The 23,851-nt window shown below is 32.5% G+C and overlaps 3 protein-coding genes and 1 long non-coding RNA gene across 6 annotated transcripts; 3 read left to right on the top strand and 1 right to left on the bottom strand.

The window, feature by feature from the left end:
• The first annotated feature begins 10,278 nt into the window (after window positions 1–10,278).
• On the top strand, window positions 10,279–13,080 carry LOC122599683 (beta-glucosidase 18-like). The gene is made up of 11 exons (XM_043772230.1): window positions 10,279–10,522; window positions 10,641–10,707; window positions 10,829–10,887; window positions 10,965–11,115; window positions 11,251–11,338; window positions 11,432–11,684; window positions 11,780–11,895; window positions 12,075–12,327; window positions 12,414–12,516; window positions 12,595–12,703; window positions 12,783–13,080. The coding sequence occupies exons 1-11, from the start codon at window positions 10,340–10,342 to the stop codon at window positions 13,009–13,011; spliced, it is 1,611 nt and encodes a 536-aa protein (XP_043628165.1). The 5' UTR covers window positions 10,279–10,339; the 3' UTR covers window positions 13,012–13,080.
• A 1,020-nt stretch (window positions 13,081–14,100) lies between these two features.
• Window positions 14,101–18,813, top strand: LOC122599091 (beta-glucosidase 18-like). Its single transcript, XM_043771550.1, has 13 exons — window positions 14,101–14,201; window positions 14,738–14,952; window positions 15,033–15,099; window positions 15,181–15,239; window positions 15,352–15,427; window positions 15,511–15,585; window positions 15,668–15,755; window positions 15,850–16,102; window positions 16,177–16,292; window positions 16,374–16,626; window positions 16,706–16,808; window positions 17,729–17,831; window positions 18,415–18,813. Exons 2-13 carry the CDS (start codon window positions 14,803–14,805, stop codon window positions 18,641–18,643), a joined length of 1,572 nt encoding a protein of 523 aa, XP_043627485.1. The 5' UTR covers window positions 14,101–14,201; window positions 14,738–14,802; the 3' UTR covers window positions 18,644–18,813.
• A 473-nt stretch (window positions 18,814–19,286) lies between these two features.
• Window positions 19,287–22,911, top strand: LOC122599092 (beta-glucosidase 18-like). Of its 3 annotated transcripts, XM_043771551.1 has the most exons (12): window positions 19,325–19,621; window positions 19,714–19,780; window positions 20,262–20,320; window positions 20,476–20,551; window positions 20,635–20,709; window positions 20,796–20,883; window positions 20,978–21,230; window positions 21,580–21,695; window positions 21,779–22,031; window positions 22,108–22,210; window positions 22,406–22,511; window positions 22,580–22,911. In XM_043771551.1, the coding sequence occupies exons 1-12, from the start codon at window positions 19,496–19,498 to the stop codon at window positions 22,779–22,781; spliced, it is 1,524 nt and encodes a 507-aa protein (XP_043627486.1). In that variant the 5' UTR covers window positions 19,325–19,495; the 3' UTR covers window positions 22,782–22,911. The 3 variants fall into 3 exon arrangements, with proteins under 3 accessions (XP_043627488.1, XP_043627486.1, XP_043627487.1); XM_043771552.1 differs by lacking the exon at window positions 20,262–20,320 and having other exon boundaries at window positions 19,531–19,621; XM_043771553.1 differs by lacking the exons at window positions 22,406–22,511; window positions 22,580–22,911 and having other exon boundaries at window positions 19,287–19,621; window positions 22,112–22,204.
• Window positions 22,775–23,324, bottom strand: LOC122599093. The gene is made up of 2 exons (XR_006323863.1): window positions 23,266–23,324; window positions 22,775–23,128 (listed from the first exon to the last, which is right to left on the bottom strand). It is a non-coding gene; the product is annotated as an uncharacterized LOC122599093 (long non-coding RNA).
• Window positions 23,325–23,851: the final 527 nt, after the last annotated feature.

Genomic DNA, 23,851 nt, shown 5'->3' with positions numbered 1-23,851 from the left:
AGCACACCAATCAAATTATACATATAGAATCATAGAGGAGAAGGTTTACAAAGAAGCCAAAATGAAGTAGCAGCAGAAGTATGTATCATATCAGTATGTTACATATCGAACAGAGCAATTGATAAAGTGTGATGTTGATTGTAGATGAGCCGCCGGTCGTGTTGCCATGGTGACGAGGTAGTGGTTGTGCTAGTGCTTTGATTCGTGCATCTCTTTTCTTTTCAAGATATAATGAATAATGAGAAAAGATGTAAGTATATATATTTTATATCTATATGTAAAAGATGGGGTAGTGTTGTAACAACCGCCTTAGAAATAATTTAAATAAATCCATGATATGTTCTAGTTTCGAATATGTGCTCACACGAAGATCTATTCACTCTTAAATCTTAAATTATAAGACGCGTCTATGGTCTATTGTGATAAGAATGTTAGGTTTCAAGACGTAAGCGATTGTATTCAAGAAATTCTAGTCTGAAAATGTTTCATTTAGACCCTACAATTATTAGAATCATTAATTAAGGGAAAACTATAAAAGGGTTAGAAAACCCCATTTTTCTACTTCTTCACCATTCCCCCCCCCCCATCTCACCTCTCTCTCTCTCTCTCTAAAAACACACACATACATTCACCATCTTCACCCACAAAAATTCATCATTTGATTTTGAGTTGTTAAACCAAGATTTCTTGCATTTTTAGCTTCCTTGTGATAATCAAAACATATTTCTAGTATCGATTTTCAGGTAATGACAGCAAATTTTGAGCTTTTCATCAAAATAAAAGTTTACTTTTCAAGTGTATGTTCTTGATGATTTGGTCCATTTTTGGTGTAAAAATCGTGTTAAAAGTTAGTGGGTTTGTGTCTAAAAGTGTTTAGTAACCTTTTCGTGATCAAATTTGGGTCGTAAACGTGTCTTAATCTTCAAAACCCTCGTTTTTGTTGAACAGTCCCAAATTCGTCCTAAAAACACTTAAAACGAATTTAGTATCCTAGAAACGAATTTAAGTCTTCCAAAACGAAGTTAAGCTTCAAAACGAACTTAAGCTCCAAACAAACTTAAGTCCTCAAACGAATTTAAGGTTTATCTTCGTTCAGATACACCTAACGAATTTAAGGTCTATCTTCGTTCAGATACACCTAACGAATTTAAGGTTTATCTTCGTTCAGATACACCTAACGAATTTAAGGTTTATCTTCGTTCAGATACACCTAACGAATTTAAGGTCTATCTTCGTTCAGATACACCTAACGAATTTAAGGTCTATCTTCGTTCAGATACACCTAACGAATTTAAGGTCTATCTTCGTTCAGATACACCTTACGAATTTAAGGTTTATCTTCGTTCAGATACACCTTACGAATTTAAGGTTTATCTTCGTTCAGATACACCTTACGAATTTAAAGTCTATTTTCGTTAGTTGTAGAAATCAAATTTTATACTTCGTTGTAATCCAAGTCTATCATGTACAAGGAAACCCTAATTAAGGTATAATCAAGACATATTCGATCTTGTTTATCAAAGTGCGAGTTTAAAGACGTTCATTACGAGTCTAGTGTATGAAAAACACTGTTGAGTCAAACGTTTAAGGATCTTTAGTGAACCAAATCATCAGTACATCAAGGACACTTAGTAAATAAATAATCACGAGAACTAATACATGTATCCATCTATGCTCAATGGTTTGTGATTAGGTTGACATCAAGACATACTTGGATTCGAGTAGATATATTTTACTATATCTGTGCTTATACCCTGTGCTTGTAGAACTACGCTTGTAACAGATCACTGTGAGTCTTCGTAGCCCCTTTTTCTTTACTTATTTCGGGGTGAAAGGAATACTACTCATGCTTTTATACATGCCGTAACTACTTTTACTACTCTTTGGCTATTTGACTACTTGTTACATATTAGCCGGTCCTATTGAGGATTGTGTGTGCTCTATTGATACTATTAGCCGGTCCTATTGAGGATTGTGTGTGCTCTATTGATACTATTAGCCGGTCCTATCGAGGATTGTGTGTGCTCGCTTACTTATGTGCAAGTTGGTCACTAGCCACTACATACGACTTAATACTTGAGATCTATTGGCGGTATAAAATGCTTTTATACTACTTGTTTATACTCAAACCTACGAACTCACCAACCTTTGTGTTGACTCTTTTAAGTATTCCTTTCAGGTAATCAGGCTAATCGTGGCTAGGAGTGGTAGCATGGGACTATTAGCAGACTTCAGGATTTAGGGTTGGAGTTTGCATGCTTGTACTTTGTGTTGGGTGGCAATATGCCCAATCGTATCCCCTGCGTGGGAACCTTTCGTACTTGATTTGATCATCTTTGTTGAACTTGTGTGTGTAATAACTACTACTATGCTTGTTGGGTTATGAAATTGACTATTTATGTTTATCCTAAGCACTCATTTAGTATTCCTATGTAACATCCATGTGCGCGTGTGCTTTATCTTACATCCCGAGTTTTCCGCCGCTGTCGGGGTGTTACAAGTGTAAATCAGATAACTTTCAAAAAGAAAGTGTAAATCAGATACTATTAAAAAATTGTTGTATGGTCATGTCATGTCTATCCAGTGTCCCCACTCCCCACTTCTTTAGTTTATTATTTATTTAATTTTATTTAATACAAAATATATAATAAATTACGTATGGGAATTTCAAAGCTTGGTTGTGTACACTTTTCAAGACAAAATTGACCACTTCCAATACATGTGCTTTCTTGAGTTTTTCACCATTTACCCTCCACCTCCAAAACTCCATTGTTACAGATTATATACGAACGCATATACATACATAATATGAAGTTAACCCACATATATATATATATATATATATATATGATTATGAAGTATGTCACGGTTTTGACGGGTTAAACCGGCAACCCGCGGTTTTTGACCCGGACCGACCCGGACCCGCTAAACCACTAATATACTGAACCGTGACCCGGCCCGTCTGGTGTCCGGGCGGGTCGGTTCGAGTCAGGTACGGGCGGTTTTGTTGCGGGTCACGGGTTTACGGGTTGTTTGCTCACCCCTAATGATCACACTCGTGCTATATGTAAGACGATTAATCTAAAAGCAATTTTATTACTTTGCGGGCATGTAGTTAATTAGTTATAATGGGTGAATTTTTCATTACTAACCACTATCTTAATGGTTAAAACTACTGTAACAAAGTTTTTAAAATTTTAAAAATAATGTAACTTGAATACACTAAAATAATTACAAAACCTTGGTTGTAAAATAAAAGATAAATAAATCAAAATCTTTCATGACTTTATTGACCAAGTCAGAAAAAAAAAACTCTAATTTTTTATTCTTAGTTAATTATTAATATTAATTAAGTCTTAATTAATTTTACTTTTCAAAAAAAAAAAGACTTAACAAATTTTAATTATTTATTATTAAAATAGATCAAAACAAGTATAACATCCCAAATTTCGCAGTAGTATTTTATTACTAAAAATAATTACTAAAAGTAATATCTATCAAATGAATAAATGCCGAGTTATTTAAAAAGCCGTATAAACCAAATGTCGGGCCTAGTATTTTACGTGACGTTCATTAGGACTAAAAGTGCAAGAAAGTTGTAAAGTGGAGGACTTAATGTGTAAAATATAAATTAATTCAAAGGTATAAAATAATATATATGGTGATGATGATCAAAAGGATCATTTAAGAAAAAGAAAATGAAGTCGGCAGAAAGAAATAAACAACCAGACGGTCCGCCGGAAAAGAAAGAAAAAGAAAAAGAAGAGAAAATGAATAGCGGGTATTTGACCAAACCAAATATACCAAATCATTCCTAATCGATTATAGGTTTTGATTATCATCTTTTTAAGGTATTATTTCTTAGTTTTCTAGTCTGATTATTAGTTGTATAAAAATACCCTACGTCAAGAAAAGGTGGTTGTTTGGGTCCATATTAATTTCTTAGTATTTGGGCTCAGCTATGAAGCATATATTAAATTTTGGTAAGATTTAGAGATAGTTTTTGTGTCACGTTATGTGACATAAAAAGTTTAAGAAAAGCTATGATTTTATAAGGTAATGATGAAATAATGATAAGGAAGTGAAAATAATTGGCCTGGGAAGTATTGAGTAAGAAAAAGTTAGAAAAGACAATATGTATAGATATTGATGGGTTATATGAATTTGGTTAATAGGTAACCAAGGATTTTGAGGAATGCAAGTGTATGATGTAGCAGGACCACAGGTGAGTATATAGGATTTAAACTGGCAGGTTGATTATATTATGGCAGATTACTTGTGCCTAAGAGATCTCATATGATCATATAATTATATAATGTTGTATTCGTTTAGTTGTTCTAGTTGTTGGAAATATATGTTGAAATTGTTTTTATTAATTATATTATGCAGGATTGAGCCGTAACATTGAATTATATGAAACTCGGTTATATATGTGTGATCGATTTCATGTAATAATGCAGTTGGCACTATTATAGTAGTAGTTGTGCAGTCTTGTTTAGTTATGTGATATGGTTTTTGTTAATATTCTAAAGATAAATAAGACATAGCAATGAGATTTCTCATTTGATAAGGTTATGGTAATTGGTATAGTAATAGAGAAGTTAGTAGCAGAATTTGTTATAGATTTATAATATTAAGCTGATAAATTGAGTATAATCTCTATTGTAGTTAAAATATTGAGGTAATAATTAAGCAGCTTGAAGATTTATAGCCAATATTTGCAATTGACCATTGTTTTTGGCTTTAGATAATGATCATGTCAAAGACAGAATCTAGGCCGTTGATGTTGTATATTGAGGTATGATTATAGCGCTGAATCGACTTAATTGTGAGTGAGAACGCTAAGTAGGCTAGATATGTGATACCCATGTTGTTCATTGGATTAGCAATGGGTTACCTAAATGTTTTGTTGTGTAAGTGTCTATGTTATGCAACTACACGTGCTTTCATTGTTATGTGATTGTAGAATTGTGTTAGTCAAGTTGTTATTCGTATCTAGATGTCATGTTGTGTAAGTGTGTATGTTATGTAATCATTCATACTTTAATCGTTATGTGATTGTGTGATGTGCATTCAGATATATAAGGCTAATGTGCAGATTTTGTGGATGTATGTAGATTGACATTGTAGAAGAGATGTATTAATGAATAGCAGTTAATCCTTCTATGCGTATAGCTGGCTTATGTACTTTCTTATAGTTTGATACAATGACCCTATTAAATTTAGCAGGCAGAGTTGATTATATGGAGATTGACTATATACGTGTAGTCTGGTCCATATAAGTGAGCAGCAGCTGGCAGATTATACTTGCAAATTATACTTACAGTTAATAAGTGCAGTATTTATCATGCAGTTTATCTTATGCAGTACAATATACACGCAGTCTATATAGTGCAGAAGGTTACACGCAGTTTATATAATGCAGAAGGTTAATATGTTTATTTTCTATATATTCACTAAGCGATGTGCTTATTCCTTTAATTATAATGCTGTAGGTGCTTATGGATTTAACGTTTAATGATGAGCAACTGGATAGGATGAGCATGAGGAAAGTCATAGCCGTGGATGATCACTTGCCGAAGGTTTATGCAAGTGATACCTTTAAATTACAGCCGAGTATATTATGCTTGTTACATTAATAGCCCATATTTTGGAACTAAATATATAATTCTCTTTAAGTTAGCAATGTGGTCGTTAAACTGAGTTGTGTCAAGTATTTTGGCTGTTTAAAGCATATTGTTTTGAAAACTAGCAGGTATCGATTGTTGATATTACGATGAGGTCATGCCGAAATTTCTAATTTTTCTATGGTATCGTTTGAATAAATTGGCATTCGGCATTGTCGAATAAATATGTATTTACTGAATACATATTTATCTATAGAAAGTTAAATAAAGTTTTCTTTAATAATAAAAAAAACGGGCGTAACAACAAGTTCTTAAGTTTATATTCTAGGCAAGTTTAAAATTGTTCGAATTATGTAATCGTCAATTATTGACATTGGTAACCGATCCAAATCAAATAAATTTCATTGTCAGCTATTTTTTATTTATTTTATGCAAGGGTTCAAAAGACATATAGTGTAAGTTTATTGAGCTAATAAGTGCAGGAGAAAAATAACTCGTATAAACTTAACTTTTAATTTTTTTTTTGTCATTTTAGTCATTCATCTTTTATTTTTATGAAAATAAGATGCAACCTTTCATTTTATTTACCACTATAATCACTTACTTTTTATTTTTGTTAAAATAGGACGCAAATTTTCAACTTTTTAACATTTTAGATAGTCAACTTTTATTTTTTATTTAAATGATAACTAATATTTACCAATTGTCTGACATAAAATCAATACCTATTTTAATTTTAGATATAACCATTATAAAAATAATATATAATATATATATATATATATATATATATATATATATATATATATATATAATGCATAACATAAGATACATATATGATATCAAAGTAAATACTCATTATAAATCATTTATTCATTACAACAAAAACAATGACTTTATATACAAAGATATTTAAAAGGTTTTCAATTCCTTTAGTTACAAAGAAATTTTAGGTTAAAAATAAAAAAGGTAAATGAGTATGGATGAATTTAATAATAGTGTTGATATGTTGTCCTAAGTTTTGATGACAAAAATTACTGTTTTAAGTGACATGACAAGCTACGTGGAAGCTAAGATGAATTATTTGTAGGTTACTTAGTTACATATTGGTGTTTAAGTATATATTTTAATACCATTTTTCAACAATTTTTTATAATGTGAGTGATAAATGTAAAAACTTATCTAAAGGTTACATTTCATTTAAACAAAATTAAAAAATAATTAAGTGACTAAAGATGTAAAAAATGAAAGATAAATGATTAAAATGGTAAAAAAAAAATGAAAGATAAGTGATTAAAGTGGTAAAAAAAAATGTCATATGCCTTTCAAAAAATAAAATAAAATGAAGCTGAGGTATACATATTTCGTCATAATGAGACTGGTCATTGTGGAATTAATCATAGAATCGATCGAGGCCACAAAATGTATTTACCAATAATCTCCATTGGAACCGGAGTTGAGTCAAAGACTAGTAAATATTTAAAATAACAACTATCGTGACATGAAAAAATGAAGTTTGTTCCGTCGAACTTTTTTACTTTCGCATCTTTTGAACGTGTTTGGGGTCTCGATCATCGGATAATATATTACGTTTTGATTTATGAATATTTATGATATACGTAGTATTAGTTTAGTACATAAACATTACATTCTTGATTAAAACATATGTTATTAATGGAAACCCATAAAAATAGTTTCGTTTTCTTTCTACTTATGGTTTCTGACTTTTTAATGCGTTTTATTAATTGAACTTTTCGCTAAACATAGATTATATTTTCTTTGTACGTAAGTTTTACTTATTTGTATAATAAGTGTACACTTTATTATTAGTTCTTTTTTTCTTTAAAATAAGTATTAACTGATTTCAAGTTTTAAACAATTAATCAGAATAATTCTAAACTACTAGACAGATGCCCGCACGATACAACGGCGATGGCTGTAACAATGACAGTGTGGCGACGGCGGCAGAGCGGTGGCAATGTGCAGTGGTGGTGGTGGCATGGTAGTGAATGTAAATTAATTTATGTAAGAGGGGTCAAAATAATTATTTAAGGGTTGGAGGATCGATCAATGTTGTAAATTATTTCTTTAAGGATATTATAGGTTTATAGGTGAATATGTTTAAATTAGTAAATAAAAAATAAGGGTAATATGGTCATTTCAAAGTTTTAATTACTTAAAAAAAGGGGGGGGACGATTTGCTTTATATAGAAATGTAAATTAATTAATGTAAGAAGGGTTAATATAATTATTTAAGGGTTGAAGGATCTATGTTATAAGTTATTTCATTAAGGATATTATAGGTATATAGGTAAATTTGTTTAAATTAGTAAATAAAAAATTGGGGTAATATGGTCATTTCAAACTCTTAATTACTTAAAAAACGGGAACGGTTTGCTTTATAAAGAAGTATTGATAAAGGACAAATTACAAAAAATCTAACTAGTCCAACTGGTCAGAGGCATCCAAGTTTTACCCAAAGTCTTGAGTTCGATCCTTAGGGATGACAAGTCTTTGGGGTTTTTTCCTCCGAATACTTGTAACGGCTCATGGTCAACATCTCGTTGTCTAGGGTACGTGCAAGACTTCACCATTATACAGTGAAATTTTCTTGATATCACATACTGACTGACTGAATGTTCGGAAAAAAAATATTTAATTAAATTCTTTTTAATTAGATGAACCTTAGATATTTTTGAACAAGACAAAGCATAAATTTAAATGTGAGGATTTTTTTTCCCTTTTGGGACACTAACTTTGTTTTATCAATTATGAATTTTAGGATAACACGTTATTTTTTAAAAAACATTTTAGTTATGAGTTATTTTAACTTTTTATATGTCCATTATCTTTTTATGAGAAAATTGAATCTATAATATTTTTTTCGCAAATACTTCTCATTTTCTTTATTAGAAATTTGTGTATATCTTACTATCTTACGCTGGATAACTTTTAATTAGATAGGCATAAAATATTAGGAACTTTAATAATTTGCATCATTGGTGGACCTTATATGACTAGGAGCCAATCAACAACCATGTCTTATTATTTCCAAAAAAGAAGGAAAAAAAAAAACTCTCATTGTTGTCTTCGATGAGATAGGTTGAGGTGTAGATAACTTTACCCATACCAAAGGTAAAGCATCTGCTTTCAGGTTCTATCAAATGTTGAAAATGATCTCTAGCCTTGTTGAACATAATGATAGAATCCTAAACCTATCATTATTGGTGAACTCAAATTAGGATTGTGGAATAAAAAAATAATAAAATCAAAAAATTCTCTTCAAACTTCAACAATCTAGACTAAGAAACAATCTTTGTAGCACCAATCTTGTATTCCTATTGGTGAAAACTTTTATTATATTTTATTATATATAATTAGTTATGAACTTTATTAGTTTTTCTTTAATATTTTACCTTTTTTAACTTTTTGTAAAATTATAAAAACATAATATTCTTTATTTTTCTGTTACAAACATTTTGATATAAATTTTATTAAAAACAGAGTTATTTGAAAAAATATATATTTTTATATAACAATATTTGATTTAGAATTTTGAAACAAAATAAGAATATTATTTTAATGGTTCTATCTAATTTTTATTTTTAAATATTTATTATCTTTTCATTTGTTACTCTAATCTACTTTTTTATAAAAGTAATTAATTTATTTTAGTTTATAAGAAATATTTTTAGTATGATAAATTAATAAATCATCTTAATATAATAAAAAATTGGTTTAGGTTGGGTTGTGAATGAGAATGAAAATTTAAGTTAGATTGAGTTGTATAGGTGAAAGAGAGAGAAATTAATTTTTAATTGAAGATTGGGTTGGATTGGTTCACAGATATGGGTAGTCTAACCTCTATATCCAAAGACAAAGGTTTAACCACTTGATCCAACCCAGTTGGTTTAAAAAAATAAATAAAAAGCATTATGTTATATATATATATATATATATATATATATTTAATTTTATTGAGATTGAATTAGGGATGTGCATATGGCCCGACCCGGTCCCAACCGCGACCCGCAAGTACATGAAAATCGGAACCGTGACCCGACCCGTGATGGTTTGGTTCGGGTTCGGGCGGGTCGCGAGCGGGTCACGGGTTTCCTTCACACTTTTTCGATTTTTGGCTTGACCCGACCCGGTCCGACCTGCGCAACCCGTGACCTAAAAATGCAACAAAAGCTTGACCCGTGACCCGACCCGTTAGCCCTTCGGGCCGGTTCCAGGTCGGGTCACGGGTTTCGGTTTTTTTTTCTCATCCCTAGATTAAATGATGATGAATAGCGGTGACTTATTATTCGTCCATGGTATTTTTCAAACCACTATTCAGATTTTGTCAAATCGCATCCTGTTTGGATTTTCTTGGTTTTTTTTGCATATCTTTTATGTTTAGGATTTTTCAACTAATATATTGTAACTATTTTGTGGGCACACCCTGTAACATTAAGTATCTTATGAATAGTAACTCACACCGAGTTATCCCATAACACTATTCGGATATTGTCACATCGCATCTTGATCGGGTTTTTAAATATGTGTTACTTTGATTTTTTGCAGTTTTTTTCCTTTGATCTTAAATAAATACATATTTGAAACAAACAATGTAACGATTTTTAATTAACAAGGCCAACTTTACTAGTTTAAGTTAAAACAACATACAAGAAATAAAAAAATCCCCTCCTTTTTCTCTTTTTGCCAGAATGAAACTAAAAGCACTTGTCCTTTTCCTCTTCTTCTTTCTCGTTTCTTCTTCTACTCACTTTCTTGAAGCCTCATACAATGAAGATGGAGGATTCAAGCTCGAAGAGAACGACGAAATGCTTATCAAACGGTCCGATTTTCCACCCGAATTTATCTTTGGTGCAGCCACTTCTACTTACCAAGTCAGTCTAGCTTCTCATATTTCCTCTCCTTTCTTGCTCATGATCATAAGTAGTTAAGTACCATTTATAATATGTAACATGATATCTATCTATCTATACATAATATATAATCTTGTAGGTTGAAGGAGCTTATCTTGAAGATGGTAAATCTTTAAGCAACTGGGATGTATTTTGTCATTCCATAGGTTAGTGCATATAATACGATGTATCTAGTTTTTCATGATTCATCAATGTTAATTTAATCGCGACTTGGTGTGTTTTATTCTAATGATAAATCAAATGCATTGCTAATTTGCTATATACCAGGTTGTGCTGAAAATAGAGAGAATGGAGATGTTGCAGATGATCATTATCATTTATTTATGGTACAAACACAATTATGGTTTCATATATCAAAAAGAGATTAATTTTGTTAATTGAGTTTTGATTTTATGTAATGAAGGAAGATATTGAGCTAATGCATTCCGTTGGTCTAAAAGCATACCGATTTTCTATTTCATGGGCTAGAATTCTCCCACGTGGAAGGTTTGGTAAAGTTAATCCTGCAGGGATTATATTCTATAACAAGATCATAGACAATTTAATTCTTAAAGGTGCTAAGATTCTCAGCAAATTGATATCATTTTTATTTTACTCATATATATTCAATAATCATCTATAAATTCTAAGGTTGTTTATGTTTTGAATATTTAGCTTGATTTATAAAACTTTGATTAAAAATGATACAGGAATCGAACCATTTGTGACGCTTCACCATAACGATTTTCCTCAAGTACTTGAAGACAGATACGGGGCTTGGCTAAACCCTGAAATGCAGTATGTCTGAAACGCAGTTTTCTATATTATCGTCATATCGGTTTATATATACATTTTCTAGCTTATAATACGGATTATGTATCATTGTCACAGGGAAGACTTTTTATATCTGGCAGAAATATGTTTCAAGTCCTTTGGAGACCGAGTGAAGTATTGGGTCACGATTAACGAACCTAACATGTACATAGAGTTGGCTTACGAACAGGGAGTTTTTCCACCATCTCGTTGTTCAGAGCCTTTTGGAAATTGTGCTGAAGGAAATTCAGATGTTGAGCCACTCATCGCGATGCACAACATGTTGTTGGCCCATGGCAGGGCAGCCAAACTATATCATGAAAATTTCCAGGCAAATCAACTAACTTAATTTTAATCAATCTACAATATTTGACATATACCTAATTATCCGAATTTTCAACTTGACCTCTTGGATTTGGATTCCAGCCTAAACAAGGTGGTCAAATCGGGCTTGTTGTGCACTGTTACATGTATGAACCTCTAACCGATAGTGAGCTTGATCATGAAGCTGCCAAAAGAGCATTTGCATTCAACATTGCTTGGTCAGTTTTTTAATGTGTATATTCATTTATAAATTTAACAAACAACTATAATGATTCAGATTTCAGATATTTGAACCACTTCTAATTAATATGCGGAAGTGGTATTTAGATTTAGACATAAAACTTTTACCAAGAACAAACGAAGCCTTAATTTCAACTTATTAGTTATCATTAAACAGGGCATTTGATCCCTCAATATTTGGAGAGTACCCCAAAGAAATGCAGGAATACCTTGGAAGTGATTTACCAAGTTTCTCCCTTGATGAAAAGAATTTCATGAAGAACAGTACCGATTTTATTGGCATCAACCATTATTCGGCTCTATATGTTAAGGATTGTACCAATTCTAGTTGCACTGCAACTGGGAATCGTCCAATCCAAGGTTGTTTGGACAAAGTTGAAGAGCGTGATGGCGTGCTAATTGGTGAACAAGTAGGAACAATAGAATTTTGGTTTTAGGCCACATTTCTTCTCCTTTAGTTGATTATAACGACGTTTTAACTTTATTGCACAAACAGACCGGCCTAGAGTTTTTATTCGTCGTTCCTAGAGGCATGGAGGAAATTGTTGACCAAATCAAGATTCGGTACAATAATAAACCCATGTTTATTACAGAAAATGGTAAGGGCTAATTCAACAATTTACACATGTGTTTTTGCCCTTTTGGCCGTGCTCATATATTTTGGTCTTTTCTTGCAGGATACTCTTCACCCGACGTGCAAGAGGAACGAGTTAACGAGCTAGTGGATGATGGAAAGCGAGTTGAATTTCACACAACATACCTTGCTTCTTTAGCCAAGTCAATAAGGTTTGATTTACAATAATCTTGAACTTCATAAATGTACCCTTATTAGTTTTTGTATAGACACGTTTGTTTTGAACGACAGAAGGGGAGCCGATGTTCGTGGATATTTCGTATGGTCTTTGATGGATAGCTACGAATGGCTGGTAGGTTACAAAGTGAGGTTCGGGTTGTACTATGTGGATCATCAAACACAAACTCGGATACCAAAGCTTTCTGCAAGATGGTACAAGAATTTCTTATCAAACAATAGTGATATTGTGGATATGGTTGAAGCAAACGATAACAGATCATTACGCAAAGATGTTATGTAAAAGGCTTATGTAAGAAACATAGTCTAATTGATCACATTGATCAATATTATCCTTGATTCCTTTGGTTTATTATATCAGCCTGTCACTTTCTTGACAGCTTGTACAAAATGAGTGGGATGATAATTGGGTTAAGTTCTGGTTGACGGATTGAAAATATACTCAACCCTAATCTGACGTGATTATAAATTGGGTTGGAAAACTCAACCCAAAACCACAACCAACCTAGTTAAAAACAGGTTGCAAGGTTTGTTGGTCCTTACTTTATGTTTGGTGTTATATTTTTTTTTTCGGGGAATGATTAATCCTCCTAATTAATTAGTCTAAAAATCTTACTAATTTGTTGGATGGTGACGTGTGAAAATTCAATGGGGAAATTAATAGAAAGATTAAGTAGAATACAATTGTTACATTCATAAGGGGTTAGGAGGATCTTTAGGCTAAATGAGGATCAATCATTTTTCTTTTTCTATAGATATCTTTTATATAATACATAAGAAAAATGATAAATTCTCTTAAAGATTAGCTTGACAATCCTCTTAAAACTTAAAGAAGGTGACATGTGTATCCACTAATTCTCTTTCCTAATATTGCTCCCTGATTTAGTTACATGTCTTCATCTAATAATTAGGATGATTTTTAGGTCATTATATTGGAAGGATTAATCATTTCCCAACAAAAAAATAAGAGAGTTTTCATTGTAGATAAATAATGAAATTGCGTGGTTATTCGATTGTCAATTTATACCACTGATTCTTAATCGTATACCACCAAATATGTTTTAAAGTGTTGTATTGTATAATATCATAAAAAAAGTTTGGAGATGTATGTATAGAACTAGGTGGTGGTTAGCTCACTAAACAAAACACATAGATATAAAACAACAAACACGATTTAGTTATATCCAAACTATTTTTCCATTGACTTCACAATATGTCAAACATGAATCTAAAAGTAAATCTCGTGGATCAGGAGGGTTGTTATCTTGAATACCCACCACACATATAAATAAATAAAATACTAAAATAATAATATAAAAAACAGATCTTGATTCCCGTGTCAGATTAAAATTAAAATGTGCTGAAAAATGATAGAAAATCGATAAAATAACACCCCATACAACAAATACAAAATCAGTGCTTCTAACATTCCAAGCTCCACTTTATTGTTCCAACTTTAAAGACGTTTGCTAGGTACAAATTCTTATCTCGATTATTTAACAACATATTTAATTATATCGGTTAACTCGAAAAAGAATTGATGTTATATTTGGTTTTAAAACAAGCAAATAACATAAGGAATTAATTTTTTTTCTTATATATATACTCGTATATAATAGTCAACTCTAGCTCTAAATCTTAGGAGTATATCATACACATGACACATTGTACATGGTTTTTCAAATTATTTTTAAATTTTAATCTAAGTTTGTAAGTTACAGTTTTGGTACCCCACAATAAAACATTATTACATTTGAGTCCAAAATAACATCTCATGCTCTACTTTCACCATCGGGCATGAAATTTGAATCATGTTTTGATTTGACCAACACAGTTTTTGGGTTCAAATCTTAATACATGATCATTTTAGGTGGTAAAGGAAGCATTTGTAATATGGATGAAATCTGTTATTACTTATTTCAGTTATTTGGTTATGATATGTATCAGTTTCTTTGTGTTTGAAAATTTAAATGAGAATCTTATATTTGAACATTGTGAAATTCTTGTAGAACATACCCGAATAGCAGTGTGTTCTTTTGCACAAATTTAGTACCATTTTAGTAGACAGTTTGACATGATTGCTGTCGGTATGATCAGCAACAGTAGTAAACTCCATTGGTTGCTTTTGTGCTGCTGTTTTTGCTTGTTGGCATTTGGACAAGACATAAAAAGATCAGATTTTCCGAAAGATTTTCTGTTTGGAGTCAGTACATCTGCCTACCAAGTATGCCCGGTTTTCCTTTTTATCCGTTTTCTTTCAGTTTTTTTATAAATTCATTTTTTTTTTTACATTGTGATGTGTAGATTGAAGGAGCGTATCGTGAAGATGGTAAAAGTCTCAACAATTGGGATGTATTTTCTCGTACTCCAGGTAAACAACATTTTTAAAATAATCTACACTTTGTTGGTCCAAGTTTAGATTTTTCATTGTGTTGTTTTATTAAATGTGTAGGCAGTATTCGAAATGGTGATGATGGATACATAGCTAATGACCATTACCATCGATATCTGGTATCTATATTTTGTTTGCATTATAGCTAAAGACCATTTCCATCGATGTGAAAAATAGAATCGCAACTGAAATGTATTCATTAATCGATGTTTTTGTGACCAACTGTTGCAGAAAGATATTGAGATCATACAGTCTCTTGGTGTAGATGCTTATCGCTTTTCTTTATCATGGGCAAGAATTCTTCCAAGTAAGATAGTTTTTTAAGAAAAATTGTTATAAACGGAACAAAGATTTATGTTTTTTAATCAAAGATATTTTTGCGTTTTTAAGGAGGAAGATTTGGTGAAGTTAATTCATATGGGATTATGTTTTATAACAAAATCTTGGATGAACTCGAACTCCGAGGTATACTTGTTGATCTTTACATCAGTTCTTCAACTTTATAAAATTTTCATGGAAACTAACCATAAATTTGCTACTAATATAGGAATTAAACCATTTGTAACAATTTACCATCATGATTTTCCTCAAGAACTTCAAGATCGATATGGGTCTTGGCTCAGCCCGTTGATGCAGTATGTAAAAAGAACTCGCTCATCTGTTTAATTCAATAGACATTGCCTTGTAAAGTTGTAATATTTTTTGTTGGTTTTTGACGGTTTGTTGTAGGGAAGATTATGTTCATTATGCAGAAACATGTTTCAAGAACTTTGGTGACCGAGTGAAGCATTGGGTCACTATCAATGAGCCGAACTTGTTTACCCAAATGGCCTACCAGAATGGAAGATACCCACCTGCTCGCTGTTCACAACCATTTGGAAATTGTGCAGCTGGAAATTCTGATACTGAGCCTATAACTGTGATGCACAACATGTTATTGGCACATGGCAAAGCTGTAAATGTATACCGAAGAAAATATCAGGTAATCATTTGTCGTTAATAGTTGTTTTCTTCATAAATGGTGAATGTCGGTTGATTAGTGAAATGTATGTGCAGCATGAACAAGGTGGGTCAGTAGGGATTGTTTTGGATTGTTATATGTACGAGCCCCTAACTAATAACGATCTTGATCAAGAAGCTGCAAACAGGGGTTTGGCTTTCTCAATTGGATGGTATGCACATAGATAATTTCTGAATTTTAAGATCAGATGAACAATTTCTCTTAGGTTTTGTGTGTTATTATTTTTAATCAGGGCATTGGATCCGCTTATATTTGGTGATTATCCCACAGAAATGCGACAGTATCTTGGAAACCAACTGCCAAGATTTTCCATTGCTGAAAGTACGTTTATGAAAAACAGCGTTGACTTTATTGGAGTTAACCATTACTCAACTTTATATGCAAAAGATTGCATCTATTCTAGTTGTAGTGAAACTGCGAATCGCCCAATTAGAGGTTTTGTAGATGCATTATATGAGCGTGATGGTGTTCCAATCGGTGACCCAGTATGTCCAAATTTTCTTTTGTTGACCTAGTTTACTAATATATTTTCCTATTAATTTAACGTTTTGGTTATGTTCTCAGACGGGCATTCAATCGCTGCCAGTAGTTCCCAGAGGGATTGGAGAAGTGGTAGACTATCTAAAGAAGAGATATGACAACAAACCCATGTTTGTCACTGAAAATGGTACATAAAATGATGCACTGTTGATTTTTTAATTTTGGTCAATCTTAATACATAGAAATCCGATATTGAGTTGAATATCTGTAAAACAAATCTTAGTTACTGGAAATCGTAACTACCCTAGTGCCCGTTTTGATGGTTTAATGGTATGCAAAATGGTGCACTTTTATTTTTAGATGGGCTAATGTCACAAAATAGCAACCCACTTATCTTGATGTTCCATATTGGTCTTAATACTTTGAATTATACCAATTTAGTCATTAGCCTTTGGAAATGTTCCATATATATCGTTTTTGATGATCTGTACAGTGACGGAACATTTGAGAAAGTACATTGCTATTGTATGACATAAAACATGATCATGTTAGAGCAAATCTACAAAGTTAAATGACTTAATATGTGTGCAACATAGTCTACAGAATGATGTTGAGCGTGATGTGGTCGTTGGTACTTAATGATAGTAACCATAGTGAAAGCATGATCGGGTAATAAGGATGAGAAGAGATTAATTCGCTAAATTAATTTCAATTATAAAAAAAAAGAAGCTGGAAGATCCTTGTTATTTGATCATGATCCCATATATATAGAATATATTGTGAATTATAACTACAAACTGCAAATTTGATTCAACAATCTTATGAGCCCGATCAAATATTTAGTGAACCAATGTCTTCTCATACTTCTTACTCTGAATACACTTTTCTGTGGATCCGATTCCAACTATGACATATATCATCGACTTGCATTTTCTGCCAACTTTTATGTGGATCCTGTTCCAGCCATGACATTTTTTGAAAATTCATCAGTTCTTATCCAATTTGGAGTTGAAAATCATTTTTCTTTGACTTCTGAGGACATTTCTTATATTGAATAATCAGAGCTGTAGATTTAAGTGATTTAGTGCATGTATTCCCTTGCCGCAGGGTATTCTGATCCGGCACAAGTACAAGCTCAAGACATATTTCAAGATGTCAAACGAATAGAGTTTCACAAAATGTACCTCTCATCTTTGGCCGGAGCAATCAGGTGATTATATCATATTAGCAGATGACTACTTAAATGCAGTGTTTTGACCCATTAATCTGTAGACGGGTAGGTTGGATTATCTCTTCTTTGTATAAAACAAAAAATAAGCTAAAAGGAAACAGATCGAATGAGTTGAAAGTCACCTGTAGTGTAGTCTTAATTCCCAAAGATAGATAATCAGTTTATCATTCCAGAATGTGTAATTACTAATTAGTAGAGTGTCATAGGAATGTGTTAGATGATTTCTTTATTGTTGTTTGTGTTATTAGTTGGGTCTAGATATTATTCCTGAAGCTCCCCTTCTTTTGAGTTATTTTTATAAAACTTTTCTTTGTCATTCAAAAGAAGTCTTCTTTACTGAAACTATCTTGATTTGTTACATTTTGAATATCACTGATAAATTTATTTTGATACCATATTTAACACTATAATGTTTACTGCAACTATGAAAGAAAATTCAGGTAAACCGAATCCGAAATGCCCGTACAAAAATAATCCGTTTGATCCATTACCCAACCCACCCATTTTGTCACCTTTAACTAGTTTGGCTGGTCATTTAATGATAAAAACTGGGATTTCTCAGGGACGGTGCCAACGTGAGGGGCTATTTTGTGTGGACATTGATGGATGATTTCGAATGGATTATTGGGTACAATTGCAGATTCGGATTATACTACATTGATCGTAAAACGCTTGATCGGGTCCCCAAGTTGTCTGCAAGATGGTATCAAGATTTCTTGATAAACAATACCCAACGATCCTACCATTCAGTCACAATATCAGAGTTAATGTACAAGCATGCAGACTCATAAAATATTCTTTCGGGATTCAGATTAAAATTTTGTTTTTGTTGTAATGTTAACTTTTGTAAGTTTATGAAAAATAGATGCACAAACTTATAAGATGTGCAATTCTTAATTCCTCTTTTGTTCTTTTTTGCTCATGTAATTCAACTACTCCAAATCCAATAATGTGTTATTGATCTGATTGGCCATTCCACAAAAGTACAAAACCAATAAGTGTCCTTTTGCTTGTTGCCTGTAGTACCATTCTATCACAAAAGTACAAAACCAATAAGTGTCTGATTGGCCATTCCACAAAAGTACAAAACCAATAAGTGTCTTTTTGCTTTTGCTTATTAATCCTGATGTGCTGTAAATGAGAAAATGTAGTCAATGAATAATGGGCCCATTATTCATGAGATTTTAAGATAAGATTTCAGTTTTATTTTAATATATATCAAATATCAAATATAATCCTATATAAAAGTCTAAATCTTATACCATAGGATCTTTAAGACGTGTATCTAACATGTTCGTGAGGTTGTGTGTAAGTCTCATCGATTGGATGAGTGTGTGAAGTTTGTTCATTTGATTAAAAAAGAAAAGTCTTAAACGTGAAGTATTAATTTTATATTGATTATAATACAAAGGCCAGTAGCATGATTTCCTCAAAAGTAGTATTCTTTTAGCATTTAAAATACCAAACCATGACTGATTAATTAGTGATAGAATTGTTTATGACCACATGAACAAAAGCGGAGTACAGCTTTTATAGCATATGTACAGATCAGTTAATAGATTTTTTTTCAAGATTTTTATTGGCCTGACTTCCAATCAAAGCAATCAACATATTTATCAGTAGCAATATAACAGTGAACTGAAATGGTTGGTTTTGTACAAGTCATCCTGCTGCTTCTTGCAGGACAGCCTTTAACTTACGGAGAAACTGTAAAAAAATCAGATTTCCCAGATGGGTTTTTGTTTGGAGTATCTACATCCTCCTATCAAGTAGTTATTTATTCTCTTTTTTTTTTTGAATAATTCTTTCCTTTTTGGCTTATGATTTCTTACATTAGGATATGAATAATGTTGTGTTGTAGATAGAAGGGGCATATCTTGAAGATGGTAAAAGTCTCAACAATTGGGATGTTTTTGCTCTTTCTCCAGGTTACAACACTTTTTTTTTTACTTTCCTTCCAGTTAAGTTTAACCACCACCAATGTGGTCTAGTGGCCACGCGACTTGATTTCCTCACAAGAGGTCTCAGGTTCGAACCATGATAGGTAACATTTTGCTGGCCAAGGAAATAGTTAAGATATAGTCACGGGGATACCCAAGTGAAGACTCCGTAAATTTGAGTAACAAACACCTGCCATCCCTGGGTGATCTGTACACGAAAACCTCATATGTTTACCCTTCCCAGCTAACTTTATTTTTAGTAGTTTTCAAAATGATCATAATTTATTCAACTGAAAAATGATGCATACCACGATATTATGAGCCTCATGATGAAACTATATTACAATTGAAAACTTTTGAAACACCAGTAACACAAAACCTTGAAAAGGATGCATCCTATAAGTTAATAATCAGATTTTCGCATGAAGTTAGTTACAGTTTCTTTGTTTTGTCGGTTTTAAATGTGTAGGTAATATTGAAAATGGTGAAAATGGATTCATAGCTGATGATCATTATCATCGATATCTGGTATCTATATATGATGTAATCTCATGGAGTAATAATGTTTAAAAAATGAACGACACAAATTTTTGTAGAAGATATACATCAATAGTCGCAATCTAAATATACTCGTTGATTCTGACAGTTTATTTCAAATGTTTCTAATTAACCAACTGGTGCAGAAAGATATTGAGACCATAGAATCACTTGGTGTGGATGCTTATCGGTTCTCTATTTCATGGGCAAGAGTTCTTCCAAGTATGTTAACGACTTAAAAAAAGTGCTCTAAAAGGATCACATACTTATGTTTTTTGATGGAAGTCCTTCTTGAGTTTTATCAGGAGGAAGGTTTGGTGAAGTTAATCAAAACGGAATTATGTTCTATAACAAGATTTTGGATAATCTCTTAGTCAGAGGTAATATGACAATGCTCTTTACATCTCTTCTTTTACTTTATGAAACATAATACATATCACTAACCATAAGTTTGCAACTAATCCAGGAATCAAACCATTTGTTACGATTCACCATGATGATTTTCCTCAAGAACTTCAAGATAGATATGGGTCCTGGCTTAGCCCGTTAATGCAGTATGTAGAAAGGAACTCATATATCTATTCATTTCAACTTCTTAATATGCGGTCTGACATATTGTTAGTACTATTGATTTTTAATTTTTGTCAGGGAAGATTATGTCCACTTTGCCGAAACATGCTTCAAGAACTTTGGTGACCGAGTGAAGCATTGGATCACTATCAATGAACCAAACTTGGTTGCACAAATGGGATACCAGAATGGTAAGTATCCACCTGGTCGATGTTCACAACCGTTTGGCAATTGTTCAGCAGGAAATTCTGACATCGAGCCTCTAATTGTGATGCATAACCTGTTATTGGCACATGGCAAAGCTGTCAAGCTATATCGCATCGATTATCAGGTACACTTGGCAAAATGGATGGATTGGGTTGGGTAAAGAGTCATCTTGGGTCCTGGATATAATGCACAGTTTTAATTCGAAACAATTAGGTTGGGTTGGGTTGGGTTGGGTAAGGTGGCCTGCTTCTAACCCAATTTACCGCCTTACCCATACTTTTATTTTTGGTAAACATGGTTTCTGAGCTTTGGCCTTAACAATTGTGGCACTGGCACATTTAGCCAGCTTCAACCCAATTTGATACAGGTGGTTTCATACTTGGTATTAACATCATCGCATCCATTTCTGAATTCTGATACACAAGCACTTCAAATGTAACGAATAATAGCCGACTAAAGAAATGTACTTGCAGCGTGAGCAAAAAGGGTTAGTCGGGATTGTTTTAAATTGTTTAATGTATGAGCCTCTAACTGATGACGATCTAGATCAAGAAGCCTCTGCTAGGGCTTTGGCTTTCGATATCGGCTGGTATGTACAATTACATATATGTCTGACCATCAAGTTAATATTTGTTTTTCTTAAAGACAACCGTGTATGTTACTGATAAACAGGGTGTTGGATCCACTAATATTTGGTGATTACCCTTCGGAAATGCGCAAGTATCTTGGAAATCAGCTGCCAAGATTTTCTATTACAGAAAAAAACTTTATAAAAGATGGTATTGACTTTATTGGAGTCAATCATTACACAACTCAATATGCAAAAGATTGCATTTATTCTAGCTGCAGTTTGACTGGAAATAGAGCTATTAAAGGTTTTGTGGATGCAACAAGCGAACGAGATGGCATTCGAATCGGTGAATCTGTATGCATGAAGAACCTGTTTTCCTCTCAGATACAATTGGTATTTCAATTGTTTTATTGTTTTGCTTGTTTGGCAGACAGGTATAGAAATAATGCGGGTCGTTCCAAGAGGCATTGGAGAAATGATAGACTATCTAAAAATTAGATACAACAACAAACCCATGTTTGTCACTGAAAATGGTATGCAAAATGGTGCACTCTTGACTAAATGATTTTAGCTGATTAGGCACTCCTAAAAGTTACAGATTCAATTTTTCTGATAGATATACTACTTACTAAACACTCGTTTATTATAATTTTGAAGTTTAATATTATGTCCAATTAACCTCCAGAGTCAATCTTTTGTGATTTAATATATGTCCTACCATGCTGCAGGGTATTCTGAACCAGGAGTACAAGATCAAGTTGAAATTATACTTCAAGATGACAAGCGGGTGGAATTTCACAACATGTACATGTCATCGCTGGCCCAAGCGATAAGGTAATCATGTCATGTTACTTCAAGATTATCTATTCTGCACGAATGATGTAAAACACGCATTTCAACAGGGATGGTGCCGATGTAAGAGGCTATTTTGTGTGGACCTTGATAGATGCTTTTGAATGGTTTCATGGGTACGCTCCCAGATTTGGGTTATACTACGTTGATCGGAAAACACTTACTCGGATCCCTAAGTTGTCTGCAAGATGGTATCAAAATTTCTTGAAAAATAATACACAAGCACTAGGAATTCAAGTAGCAGATACATAAAAATTTGTTTAGACAGACTATTTCATTTTGTAACCTGTGTTGTCTCATATATAGAGGTTGCCAACTTGCCATTACTATTACATTAAAATTTATTTGGCATTTTGTTTATGGTACATGATAAGTTCTGTTACTACACATGCACTTATAAGCCACTGGACAAGTCTCGGCTTCGGCTGGTCCAACTGAACAAATGAACCGAACCCTCACTAAGCGGCAAGGTGAACATGAGCCACATGCATGCATACAGTCTGGATATCTTGAACCTGCAATCTGCAAAGTATCTGCTCCATGATTGGTAAATACCACCCTCGCGCCTTCCACTTGAAGACCATGTATATTGACACTTCCTGTTACAAAAACAAAGATAAAATCTACAGGAAACAGAACCGAAACTTGAAATACATGTGGTTCAGTAGCGCGTGTGTCACGTATATGTTGTGTAATAAATAAAGATAGAAAATTGGAATGAAAGGAAAGTACTTACTCATAAGAAGCAGTGTGAGAGTTAGCAAAAAAAGTGACAAGAAAGTGTTCATGTTGTGCTAATTGTGTGTTTGTGTTTGGTGAAAGTTGTGCTATTATATGAATGTAGGAGTGGTAAAAAAAATTAAGGGAGTCACAGGGAAGTTGTTTTTTTCACAAGATAGAAATGCTTTCACATGGTTTTCTACCTTGTAGTTATGTCTTCGTGTTCAGCCCATAAAATCCTATGTTATGTTTAGCTTGACTATATCATTGGGCCTAGTATCACCGGCCCAACTAATGACATGTACTACTGTAATGCATGGTTAAAATTTCTTTTAATAAAAATACTGTAAAATATACTGTATTTGAAAAATATAATAAAAAAGAATTATAAACTACTGGAAAAGGTGATAGTGGTCAGCAACGTGTTTCAAACTTTCATAGACTGCTTGACTTTGGATTATTTAATACATTATACTGTATATCTTAATTGTATTGTATTTTTATTGCCTATTGGAATATTTAAAAATGAGAATGATATCAGAAAATACTACAGTACTATTGTAGCTCATAAAAAATTTAATATTTAAGACTTCTTCTTTATA

The sequence above is a fragment of the Erigeron canadensis genome, chromosome 5, assembly GCF_010389155.1.
Source record: "Erigeron canadensis isolate Cc75 chromosome 5, C_canadensis_v1, whole genome shotgun sequence".
Taxonomy (NCBI): domain Eukaryota; kingdom Viridiplantae; phylum Streptophyta; class Magnoliopsida; order Asterales; family Asteraceae; genus Erigeron; species Erigeron canadensis.
Note: the sequence above shows the minus strand (reverse complement) of the source record. Positions and strands in the feature narration are given on the sequence as shown.